The 13,225-nt window shown below is 55.5% G+C and overlaps 1 protein-coding gene across 1 annotated transcript in view; it reads left to right on the top strand.

Annotated features, from left to right (window-relative positions):
• Positions 1-13,225, top strand: part of BCR (BCR activator of RhoGEF and GTPase) — a 120,446-nt gene that overhangs the window by 75,859 nt on the left and 31,362 nt on the right. Inside the window, exons 6-8 of the mRNA XM_026487832.4 lie at positions 1,883-1,943; positions 3,208-3,260; positions 4,807-4,947. Of these exons, the coding sequence (XP_026343617.2) occupies positions 1,883-1,943; positions 3,208-3,260; positions 4,807-4,947 (255 nt within the window). The remainder of the gene's footprint in view (positions 1-1,882; positions 1,944-3,207; positions 3,261-4,806; positions 4,948-13,225) is intronic.

A 13,225-nucleotide genomic window follows, 5' to 3' on the forward strand; every position in this document is an offset into this window, starting at 1 on the left:
CACCCCGGGGGTCAGAGCTCAGGCGTGGGGACTGGATGGTCACCTCCAGGACAGGGAACAGTGGAGCAGTGGCCCTTCATCTGCTCCCAGTCCTGAAAATGAGCCAGGGCAGCGTCCAGATAGACTAGAGATGCCCAAGCTGGGTTCCATGGAACGCCAGCTCCCACACGATAGATACTGAGAGTTCTGGGAAAAGGACCTCTGGGGCCACGTTGTTTGAGAACTGTGGGATTAAGCCAAATTCGTAAGTCTCCTTGAGGCAGTACTTGTGGACCTACCGCTGCACGCTTGTGTACGGGGCACTGCCAAGGGGCGTGTGGGGTGAGGGCCGCCTCCCAGGCTCACAGGAGCATGGAACCTGGTTTTTGCAGAGGCTCGTGTTGCGCTCACGCCCCCTCACACTCCGCACGCCCCTTGGGAACTGCTGAAGCAGACGTACGGAGGAATAATCACTGTGAGGAGCGTTAAACTCTCAAGAGAGGTACCAAAGGGCATGGTGGAGTTAGGCTCCAGTGAGCTCTAAATACCGTCATTTGTAGTCGTGAGAGGTTTACTGCAGCACACGAGGTTGGGCACGCCATCTCTGAGCCCCTTCCCGTCCCAGTGCTGTTTTGTGTTGTTGTTCAGCAGCCTGGTAATGGGATTAACCATAGGTTCTTCCTGGAGATGATTTCAGGTACACAGGGATCTTCTATCCTGGTTTCTTTTGGTACCTTGGGTCCAGTCGATGATGGCTTTGATGCGGTTGTGTGAAAACATGACCTACCCACCAAAAAGCTCTCCTCTCTTCCTGGGGACCATAGTGCCTGTTCGTTAGAAGTGTAGGCCTACCTCGCTTTATTGCACTTTGCAAATACTGCATTTTTTACAAACTGAAGGTTTGCGGCAACCGTGTGTTGAGCAAGTCTGTCGGTGCTATTTTTCCAAAAGCAGTTGCTCACTCTGTCACATTTTGGTAATTCTTGCAACATTTCAGACCTTTCCATTGTCGTTATATTTCTGGTGATGGTCTGTGGTGATTATTGACTTGCTGAAAGCTCAGATGATAGTTAGCATTCTTTAGCAATAAAGTATTTTTTAATTAAGGTAGGCACGTTGTTTTCAGACATAGTGCTGTTGAACACTTGATACACTATAGTATACTGTAAACATAATTTTTATTGGCACTAGGAAACCAAAAAAAATTCACTGGTCACGCTTTATTGCGATATTCGCCTCATCGCGGTGGTCCAGAAGCAAATCCACAGTATCTCTGGGGTATGCCTGTGCATTTGCAAAGTCAGGAGACGGTGGGATGGAGGTGGAATCCGGCATAGGTCTCAGTGGTGGGGGGCCCGCCCTGGCCGTTTCCAGAGATGACTGTCTTTCAACCCACCAGCCCCCTCGCACACTGTTTAACTTCTCTGAGAAAGCGGTTCTTTGCATTTAGGAAGGACACTGTGGTTTGCCTTGTTTTTACAGCATTCTGTATGTCAGAGGCTCTTGACTCGGGGTGATTTTGTCTCCAACAGACAGCTTAGTAGTGCCTTCGGATTTTTGATTGTCACAACAGGAGGAGGGCATGCTGCTGCACCCATAGGTAAGGCCAGGAGTGCCACTCGGTCTCGTACGGTGTACAGGACGGGCACCCACTGTAAGAGAATTTCTGGCCCTGAATGTCAACAGTCCCAGGTGAACCACAGCACCCAGGGCAGGCCTTGCGTTCCGCCCACCCTGTATTCCATGCTTTGGTCCAGGATGCCCCCTAAGACTTGCCTCATCTAAGGTTTTGTGCAGCGAGAGAAGGGTGAGTTTTCTGCAGAAGGTGTCTGGCCACGGAACTTTCTGCCACATCAACGCTGCCTCCGTTGTCCCATGTGAAAACATGCTTTTCTCTTTGCAGAACCTGAGAGCCAGAAGCAACAAGGATGCCAAGGACCAGACGACCAAGAACTCTTTGGAAAGTGAGTTCTCTGTGCCAAGGCCTCTTTGTGCTCCCTGTGGGGGCGGCTGCTGTGAGCCGATGGGGCATTTGCTGGGAAAGCAAACACGGCACCCAGTTGGGTCACCCTCTGGAGCCTTTGCTGTTCCATTCTTCTAATAGCGAGAGCGGGGACAGGGAAAAAGCAGCACTGGGTGTGGTGGGGTGGGGAAGGACATGGACAGGACCAGCCTGCCGCCAACAGTAGCAACCAGGAAGGATGGTAGGGGTATGCAAACATCCACAAACCAGGCACTGCCGGGCATTTAAAATGTCGTCATGTCCCCAATGGCCCTGTAAGGAGGATTTTATTTTCCCTTTTTTCACGTGACACAACAGATTTAGAACAGAAGTAACTGAGCTGGAACACAGGTCCTTCCTACATGGCCAGGCAGCGGGCAAGCCAGAGTTGTCAGGCTCCCAGGCCTGTGTGTCCAGCCCCTTGCTGTGGGCGGAAGCAGGATCAGGACTCATAGGTCACTTCTCGGTTACGGTCGTTAGGATAGCGTGAAGAGTTACGCTTACAGAGAACGGCAGACCTGGCCCTGCTAGCAGAGCTGCACCGTGCTTTGAGTCGTGGTTTCTCATCTGTAAGATGGGAAGAACGACGCGTGTCTAGAGTAGTTGTGGGAGTCACGTGAGGAAGTCCACCTGATGTATGTCAGGACACATCTAGGCGTCTGTGCCCGTGGTGGGCCGGGCTCGCCATCCTCATGGAGAAGTGGGGGCTGCCAAGGCTGGCCAGGGCCCCTGTGCTGCTGGAGGCCAGGTATCTGAAAACACTTAGAAAGCCAAGACCTATGTGGGCACATGAATTCCTGCTGTCCTCAGAGTGAGGCCTCCAAACTGCGCAGGGATGGGCATTATGAGTGACATGCTGGTCTGCTCCTGGGAGACCCTCCGGGCCAGAGAGCAGGTCTCCTGCCAAGGTTGGGACTCTTGCCAGCCATCTGCACCAGGATGCTGGTGGGCTGCCCAGCTCCAGGGGGAAGGGCTTCAGCTTGGGTCCTGACCATTAGTTCTGCACCCAGCATTTAGTGTCATGGACCAAAAGCTCAAAGCCATGTGCCCGGCCTTCTAGGTGCTCGGAGTTTGCCCTTGGCACTGGGTATGGAGTAGTTCCCAGGGGACGTGGCGGTGGGGCTCCTCCCCCTGCCCGAGTACTTGCTGTGAGGACAGGCAGGCAGGTGGTCTGGGCCTGCTTTCTCCGTGCGTGGCCACCTCTGACCCCGCCCGTCTCTCTGCAGCCCTGCTCTACAAGCCTGTGGACCGGGTGACACGCAGCACACTGGTCCTGCATGTGAGTCACCCTACCTGGGCCCTTCTCATCCTGGCATTCTTGGCTTCTGATGTTCGTCAGTGTTGCCCACCCCTTGCCCCTGTTCCTGCCACACACCTTTATTGAAGATGCAGAAATGAGAGGTTCACGGGGGTGAGGGAGGACCAAGCAGGTTCTCGAGGTATCCTGGGTGGAGGGGGAGGTGCTGGGAGGGACCGTCCTGTCCCATGTAAGAAGGGCCTCCAAGGCAGGCGGGGTGGGGGCATAGAGAGCAGGTGACTTCCACGGCCGCGAGGATGACCACTGCCTCCCAGCCTGGAGAGAGGGAGCGTGGGGAGGGCTCGCCTCAGTGGGGCTGCTCCTGAAGGCAGCGGGGAAAACGAAACTGGCCCCTAGTCCTACGCTACGGCCCAGGTGACCCTATTCACTTATATTTAGAGCAAGTTGTACATGCATTTTTTAAAAAATTTACAACCAAGTCACTGAAGTGTGTGAGGTTTCCATTTCCTTTCCTGCTTCCTCTCCACGACCACCACAAGGATCCCTTTATGCACATGCTGACACACGTGAGCATCTTTTTTAATTACGCAGAAGGCGTCGTGCTATATGTATCATCCCACACTTTGCCTTCTTTCCCGTTAATATGATGTGGTGGAGATTGTCCCACTTCCGCCCAAACAGCTCTGCCCTGTAGTATTTAAGCTGTGACATATTCTGTCAAGTGCACATTTCCTCTGATGAAGAGGGAGATGAGAGGCATGGTTTAGAAGGCTCTGGCTGGTGACCCATCGGGCAGAGTCTCGGAGACCTTTATTCTGTCCCCTCTAAGCTCCTGACAGGGAGAAGCCAGAGCCGGCCAGGGGTGGCATGGGCGTTCTGGGACCACGGGCACCAGAGCTCTCCCCCAGGCTTCTCTGCAGGGAAGACTTGAAAGCGAAGAGGAGATCATTTTTCTGAACCAAGGAGCTGTTGACCTTGAGCACAATTGCATGCATTCCTAGTGGAGAAGGAGTCAGCGTTTCCATCTGTGTTCTGAATAGGTTTAGTCTCTTCTTGGAAGCAGTAGGAGCAGGGAAGGCAGGTGCTTTCTCCTGAGCTTGCACAGCCCAGTGGTCCTGGACAAGACCGATTCTGCCCCCTACAGGACATGCAGCAATGTCAGAGACTTTGTTTCTTGTCACAGCTGCAAAGGAGGAGGGGTGCCAGTATCTAGTGGGTAGAGGCCAGGGCTACGGTGCACAGGACAGCCCCCACCACAAGGAATGATCTAGCCCAGAATGTCACTGGGGCTGAGGTGGACAAACCCTGCCCTAGACCCTGAGAGTGGGAGCCCCTGTTGGCAGCGTGCACACAGCATGGACTTGTAGCATTGTCTAGGTTTAGGACCTACTTGTGGGATGGTGCTCGCCCAAGTGCTGCCCGCCTAGCCCTGGCCTGTCTGAGAGGGGACGGTGACACTTGGCGAGCTGGCGGTCCTGAGTTTGCCTGGTGTGTATCTGCAGTTGGCACACCGTGGTGGGCGCCCGGGCTGGGCTGTCTCTGACTTGAGTCCTCTCACCTGGCACAGGACTTGCTGAAGCACACACCCTCCAGCCACCCCGACCACCCTCTGCTGCAGGATGCCCTCCGTATCTCACAGAACTTCCTGTCCAGCATCAACGAGGAGATCACGCCCCGCCGGCAGTCCATGACCGTGAAGAAGGGAGAGGTGAGCGAGCCTGGGGATGATCTGGGTGTGCCAGCCTGCCCCACCAGGCAGGGGGAAGTTGGAGCCCCTTTCTGGTCAACAGCAGACTGTGCCCTGCCATTCAGCCTAACACAGGAAATGTGGTACCTTTTAGGATCTTTGACCCTATAACCCAATCCCCAGTGCAGGGTGTCAGGGTGGAGTTGCAGGGCCGTTCACCACACTTGGCCACCTCTTTTTCTGGTGCGGCAGGTTGTGTCCAGGGCACCCCTTCTTTTCCCTACACCCTTGTCGGCTCGGGGTCCCCAGCTGAGGAGACCGGTGAGAAGGAGGATGTCATTTGTGTGCCTGGAACAACCTAGTTCCTCCTGAGTGTTCTTTCATTAAAAAACAGTTCCAGGTAATAAAATCTTAAAAAAAAAAAAAAAAAAAAAAAAACACGTAAAAAAAAAAACAGTTCCAGGTTTCCCCTGCTATCCGAAGGCAGAACATTCTATGAAATCATTTGTAAGCTGAAATGGTGTAAAATGAAGCCGTCACCACTTGTAAAAGCGAAAATCTTCTTCAGATCTATTTTGGTTACTGAAAACAAGTACTAACGTAAGTCTTTGGTAAAAGCAAACTTGCGGATAGTGTGGGAAACGTGTACAACCAGATTTAAGGATTTAGACAGGAAGAAGAAAGGGAGATACAAGCAGTGTGTGGGCTTGCTTGTCTTCAGCCAGGATTCTCATTCGTCCTCCCCCCCTCACTGACAGCCACCCCTGGCCTTTATCTCCCTGCAAATCATTGATAAGAGAGTAGAGAACAGAAGGGCGTTCGCAGGACCCAGCCCCCCGTGGCCTCTGCTGCCTCTGACCCTGCTGGGAGGGGCCGCCCTGGCGGGCAGCACTTAATGAGAGAGCAGAGCTGTGGAAATCAGGGAGGCCAGCGTCCAACACGAGTGTGAGCAGCACCAAGGCGAGGGAGGCTGACCTGCTGCCGCTGGGCTCTTGTGCAGGGACAGGAGCTGTATGGCCCAGGCAGGACACGGCCAGCAGTGGGCCTGACCGTAGCTGCCCCTGAAAGCCACCTCTTTCTCTTTCTCCGGTTCATGTGCCAGGTATTGAGCACTGAGGACTCACCTTCTCGCAATCAGCGTTTCTTTTCTTCCTCCACCTGGGCTCACAGGCAGGCCCCTCAGATCTGTCCTCCCTCCTCCACTTTGGGAAGTGGTACCTGAGTGCTGAGCAGAAGGCTCCCATGTGCCCAGAGTCTCATCAGGCTTGACGATGAGCGAGGGGCTTGGTCAGATTTCTCCTGCTGGTCCAGACCCTGGAGCCAGGCAAACAGAATCCAGTGCCAATGTCCGCGTGAACTCACCCACTGCACAACTTGAACCATGCTTGCTCCTCCTCTCTGGACTTGTTCCCCCTTTTTACAACAGAGTGGGAGCGAGAGCCTACCTTGCTGCGGGCCTGGGCACCCAAAGCACACAATTTTTGGCAAGAGTCCTGTCGGCGGGCAAACAGAAGCAGTCTCTGAGCTCATGGAAGGCAGCAGTGGGTCCCCAGCACCTCCCAGGGCCTCTACACCCAGTTGTTCGATGTCTGGAACCTAGGGGTGGTAGGGTTCAGATCTCCTTCCTGGAGCAACAGCAGCGCCCTGCCCCGTTCAGGGGCCCCGTTAGGGACTCTGTTTGGCCTCCCTAACTGGATGTGGGATTTGCTTCTGCCTAGAGTCCTTGTACTGAGTGGGTTTGTGCCCAACTCACCCTTCCCTCCTAGGACACCTGCTCTTTCTCCTTTGCCGACTCTTCTCTTATGAGAGTTCTGTCCTCCTGGGAAGCAAATATATGAGTCCTTTCCCTTTTCATACAGTGCTCAGCCTGCCCTCAGCACCCCCATCCTGCCATTCAGGATCCCTGGAGAGAAATATCTTCTCACTCCTCACATTGGTGGAGGCGGCTACCCTAGGGAAGTGAGGAAAATCAGATGTTACCTGGGAGTTGGCAGCCCAGCCCTTGTCCCGCATCTGTTATCATAGGCTTCCTTCCATGCTGACCCACAGTCAGGATCTCAGGGGGCGACCAAACAGGAAGTGTATGGGGGCCTGCCATTTCGTGAAGAAAAGGGCTTTTATCTGCACCCAGTCTCTCCCCCACCAGCATCTGGCCCTGTTGGCCTCAGTGAAAGGGATCACTCGGGTACTGCAACTGTAAGAGGAGAGAGAAAGCTAATGCCTTCTGAGAGGTGGTGAGTCTGACCCGCACACGCCTTCTCTCCATCCCATGCATGGTTAAGGGGGGTGGTGGCCAACCCAGTATGACAGACAGGTGTCCATGCTCATGCTCTCTGCCCCCACCATTCCAGGAGCAGACATCACTAATCAATCAGGTGCTCAAAATCAGAGCTGATTGCAGCCTGAGCGTCCTCCTCAGTGTATCCTCAGGCCTGCCCAACCCAGTTTACAATCCCCAGTGTGGTAGAAAGGATGCTAGAAGGGCGGTCCCCCAACCTGGTTAAGTCCTGCCCACCACTTGACAGTGGTTTTGATTTGGGAAGCCCTTACTTCTTTGCTAAGTGTCCATAATCTGAGTATAGTGACTCAGGATCTGCGGCCCCACCACAGGTTCATTGTGAGACAGGGTCTCATGACCTTTGAGGGGCTGTATAAGAGCAGCGGTGATGATTTGCCCACACGGGCACCATTCATGTTGGAGGTGGTGGGAAAGCACCCTCTAGATCACCAGTCAGGAGAGAATCTGCATGTCCCAGGAGGGGTGGGTACAGTACCTTTTTCCCCTGTGTTCTTATCTCTAAATTTGGTGTATGACATTGCTCTTGGTGACTCTGTGAGGTTAGAGGTATTTTCCAGGCAAGGACACTGGCTCAGGAAGGTCAGGTGACTTGCCCACAGTCACACAGCCACTAAGTAGCTGAGCCAGGATTGAGGCCGCGTATGCCTTGACACCTGTGTGCACCGCAGGTGTGTTGTGATTTATGATAGCCCCTGCCGCACTTCCCTCACACCCCTTTGAACCAACAGGACTGTCCACCCTTCCCTGGTCCCTGTATAGAGAGCTGCCTGGACGTAGGCGGTCATAAGGAGATGTGCCCCTTTGGTTCGGCATGCTACCAGAGCTTTAGGCACTGAGCGGAGCCCCATCCCCTGCTCCTCCTGCTGGGAGCATGGAAAGGGGGTGGCATGTCTCTGTTTCTAGCTCTCCTAGCAGTTTTCTAGGGAGAGGAAAGGTACCTCCAGTGGCAAGGGTGTTTGGAGATAGCCCCACAGTCACTGCTGGCCCCCTGAGTGGTGGCCTGTCTCTACTTGCTCAGCCTGGGTCAGTCAGAGCAGTGTGGAGAGGCACCGTGTGAGCCCTGAGCTGGGCCAACAGCCCCCACCCCCGCCCCCCACTATGGCTCCTATAATCTCATCACCCTTTTCAGCCAGTCCTCACAGCTCCAGGGCTGTGTTCTTTGAGGAAGAGGGACTTTGGGCAGCATTACAGGTACCTCCCTGACACTGAACTGTGGCTGGCAGATGCTCTCAAAACCAGCTTGTATCCTGGCCCTGGCTCCACAGGGGCCGTGAGAGGCAGGCACTTCCCAGGAGGACACCCTTCTCAACCTCCTGGGAGCTGGTCAGGACCAAGAGGTCCTGCTGGCACATTTTCTTCCCAGGCCTGGGTCCTGTGGTCTGGTGGGTGGGTGCTCCTTCATTTAGCTGAATTAACTTCACGCTGCCAGCTGATTTCCCCATGTGGCTGCCTGTCTGTTCTTAGCACCGCTGCCTGGCATCCCCAGCTCAGGCTGGGAGGCAAATGGGATGATCTTGTGTGGTGTCTTGTTTCCCAAGAGTCAGCTTTGTCTTGGAGCCATTCTCCACCCAGGTTCCCAGGTGCCCCTAGCAGAAGAAGGCAGGTGGGCAGGCCGAACAGGAGCAGAGCCACTGGAGAAATGTCGCCGGTGCAGGCTGAGGCTGAGGGGTGATGAGGCTCAGTCAGAGGAGAAGGGAGGCCTCTGGCTTGAGCATTAAAGAATTGGAAATGCCAGACCCTGTGGCAGTTTATAAGGGGTGCTGTGGAAAGGGGGTGGGGGTGAAGACAGCAGAAGGGTTGGGGTTCTCAGCGCCACTAGACACTGCGTGTGACCTCAGCAGTGCCACTCATCTGCAAGCACCAGCTTGCTCAGCTGTGGGACGGGACTGAGCCCAGACCCCGTGTGTCCACAGTTGCAAAGGCTGGCTACAACATGAGGGCCCCTTAAGGGCAAGGCCGATGCTCCACGTCTAGTCCTTTCCTCAATCCTTCATACATACTTGCAGATGGAGCTTGGATTCTTGACCTGTCTGGGCCCAGGTTCTGAGTCTTCCAGGAGCTTGGGCATGTTACCTAACTCTGAGCCTTTCCTTCCCCAAGATGTGGTGGTGCTGGAACCTGCTGCCTGGGACCATTCTGCCAAGTGCACGATGTTTCATGAAGCACCCTCCGCCCAGGGCCCAGCAGCCCGCAGGTGCTTGGTGGACATTCCTGCTGTGCACCAGCAGTGTGCTTCCCGGCTCAGCCTGCCCTCCCCCCAGCACGCTCCCATCCCTTCCAGCCACGTCATGAGCTGACTTCATCCCCTCAGCTGGTTGTCTTGCAGTGATGCATCTCTCCAGGGCCCGGGAAACAGGAGGCTTTCTTGGGGACCAGGGAGTGGAGGTGTGCTCTGCAGGGAGGCCAGGTAGCCCAGTGCCGAGAGCCCTAGAATAGGTGTGAGGGCAGGAGGGCCGGGTGAGACCCTGAGCACATGCTCGGCTGCGCGTGTGTTGTTCTGGGGACACTGGTTCCACCTGCTGAAACTCCGGATCCCAACGAGTTACCCCGCAGCCAGGGCTGCTCTGATGGGCGGTGTCAGCTGGGCTGTTTGCATGTAGCCAGCGACCCCCAGTTATAGACCTTACTCTGGGGGCACGGGTACTCAGGCTGCCGGCCCCCTGCAGGGGCAGACACTCTGAATCTGGCGCATGCTTGGAGCCAAGCCAGGCACCCTCAGCTGGCAACTGATGGCCTCATCGGCCCTTGCTTTAGCCATCTTCCTCCTTCTCCTCTCCGCCCCCACCTGGGCCCTCGTTGGCAACCCTTCTTGGTCTTCCCTGGCCAGGCCCCACTGGCTTTTCCTCACAGCATGCACATGGAGACAGCTCTGTCTTTCTCTTCTTTGCAGGCTTACCTAAACCTGATCACCTGCAAAGGCCCCGTTCTGGACACTGTCACACTGGGGGTTAGGGCTTCAACATGAATTTTGGAATGGACACAAACATCAGTCCATAACAGTGCACTTCCAGATGCATCTTCCCTGGATGGGTTCTGTCTGGGGGTGGGGTGCAGTGTTGCCAGAATGACAGCTGGAGGAGGCTGCCCAGCCTAGGGAAGACCCTGGGGAAGGAGACGCCCCTCTTCAGAAGACTGTGGGCACATAATGTAACCTCACTGGCTTCAGTTTCCTTGTCTGTAAAACTGGGGGTGATGGTACCCCCCCAGTCATCATGAAGTGGGAGAGACCCAATGACAGGGCAACTCTCAACACAGGGCCTATACCCACAGAGGACTTGGCTTATGGTAGCCGATAGCCTCCTGTGGGCGCATTTACTCCTCTAAAAATGGTACCAGGCAGGTGTTTGCATCCCATCTTATCTTTAAGGCAACTGAGGCTCAGAGAAATGAAGTGGCTGAACCAGCATAATCACTGCAGAGAGAAGAGAGGAAGGAGGGCCGCAGGCAGTGGGGGGCACAGTGGCTCCAGACACCTCACTCCCAGGCAGGGTGAGGTTATCAGTTTTTCAAGGAGGCAGGTAGTGTCCCTTCTAAGCAGGTGTTCCCCACCTGGGATGTGGGGTAGGGGGACTCCCTAGAGGGAGTGCCTTCCCACCACCATCCCCACTCCACCCCACAACACACACGAAGACATGCGCACAAGGGGACACACACACATACAGACATACATACAGAGGGACATGGGGACACATACCCATGGACACACAGCAACATGGAAACATCTAGAATGACACACAGAACCACAGGAACATGACCCACACATGAAGACACAGACGCAGAGATACATACACACAGGGCACACGGGAACACACACAGATCAGGACCCACACTGACAGGAACACACACACACACAGATGTGCCTGCCTCATGGGGCCACACACACAGACATGTGGATTCTCTTTCGCACAGACACACTCCTGTGGGCCCAAGGGGCTGGCTCTTCTGAATCACTGTCCCTTAGGCCTCGAGAAGTGTGGTGCTACCCTATCCCGGGGTGCGGTGGGTTCCAGGTCTCTCCTGCAGCTCTACCGGGGTGGGGGGTGTGTGTGTGCTCTGTGTGAGATGCTGAGGCAAAGGGACAGTCCTTTGCAGCCACCCAACCTCACACCATCTTTAGACCACAGCCCACAGTGCCAAGGGGCTATGACCTATTGCAGCCAAGCTGTGGCCCTGCCTGTGTCCCCTGGAGGACCTGACAGGTGGGCTGGACCGGACGTTGGTGCTGGGGACAGGGCTCGTGAGCATTTCCGAGCGGGATGTCTCCGGGGCAGGCATGGGCCTCCTGGCTCTACAGTGGTCCCATGTGGGCTGGCAGGGCATCTCTGCAGAAACTGGGGATCTGAGAGGAGGCCCAGGTGATGGCCACAGGGTCCAACAGCCCCTCGGATGCCTCAGTCAAGGGGCAGAGCAGCCCCTCACCAACTCGCCGTTGGGTGTGCAGCTTTTCCATCCCTCCCTTCATTTCTGTCCTCCCCGATCATCTACCCTGGCCTTTCTCTTTCCTGAAGTGGTGTCCGTGCGGATAGGGATTTGTTGTCGTTTCTTCACAGGCCTGTTTCAGCAGCAGGATTCCTCCTCAGCGTGGGGCTTTGAGCTGGGCTCTGAGCACAGGAGGCATCTAGCCAGGGGTCAGGGCCCTCGGCTGTGCATCAGGGCAGGACCACCAGCCTTACGAGTCTGTGCCTCAGGACTATCCCTGGGCCTGAGGAAATATGGACAGAGACAGTGTGATTCCCAGCTCCCCTCTCCCTCCCACTCCCTCGCCTGCTGCCCTGCCGCTCCCTTGACTCTGGCCCCTCTGCTGGGGTCCAGGCTCCCTTTGTGGATTTGCCAGTGTCATAGTTGGGGCCCTGTTTTCCTGGGGCTGGGAGACCCCTCCTGCCCATTTGCTGGATATTTTCTGTTCGTGCATGCTGGAAGACCTCAGAGTGGCCTGGGGTTCAGAAGCAAGGCCCAGTGCCTCGTCCGGGGGGGAGGGTAACTGTGACATGACAGGGAAACTCGCAGTGAAAGAGCCTTACTCTGAAGATAGCCACTGCTGTCCACCAGCCGTGCACTCCAAGGGTCTGGCAGGGGCTGTGTACGACTACATGCTCTGGACGGCCCTCGGAGACAGAGCGTGGCATGGAGCAGGGCTCGGACTGGGATGCTTTGGGCTGCTAGGACGTGTAAGGCACCCTTGGCTTTGGGGCTTCTCTTAGAAAGGTGAGGGTTTGCGTAGGCAAGAGTTCATGGGGAGGGGCCTGGCGACTGTCACAGGATCAAAATAGAGTCTGCCTATCAGAGCCTCCCAATGCTGCAGTCTGAGCCCCCAGGGGGCTCAGCTGAGGAATGGAGGAGGGTGGTTGCTGCTGGGACTCAGCATTTCTGACCTGCTGGCAGAGGGGGTGAGTCCACTTCTGAGCTGGATGTAGGGGGCCCTCTGCTGGTGGTGGCCAGAAGCTCAGCCCCCTTTATTTTTTTATTTTATTTTATTTTATTTATTTTTTAAATTTTTTATTATGTTAGTCCCCCTTTATATGGAGGGAGGATCCGTGTGCCATCACAGAGAGTCCCTTGGTCTCTGCCCCCTAAACTGGAAGACCGTCTGCCATGTCCCTACTGTGGAGGCATCTGTCCATTCATTCCTCTGGGACTTCAGGGTCCCAGGAGCCTTCACAGACCTGCTCCCTGATGAGGATCCAGCCGTCAGGTTTGCCCTAGGTTTTGCCCCAGGGTCTCCAGCTCTGTGTGGACATTTCTCCAGGTGTACACACTTTCTTGCTCCCTGTGGGCACCAGTGCCAGGTGGGCTGTCTGCCCCTGGCAGGCAGGGAGAGGATGAGTGATGGTGAGTCATGGCCTTGGCACGCAGGCGGTCTTCCAGCCCTTCTACTTAATGTTCTCCCATTTAAATCAGTCGCTGTCTGAGGCCAGGGGCCAGCTGGCCATTGCGAGCCGAGCTGAATGTGACAGTGACATGTGGCCCTTGCACCTGGGAGTGTTGGGGCCCAGCCCAGGC

Source organism: Ursus arctos, unplaced genomic scaffold (genome assembly GCF_023065955.2).
Source record: "Ursus arctos isolate Adak ecotype North America unplaced genomic scaffold, UrsArc2.0 scaffold_34, whole genome shotgun sequence".
Lineage (NCBI taxonomy): Eukaryota > Metazoa > Chordata > Mammalia > Carnivora > Ursidae > Ursus > Ursus arctos.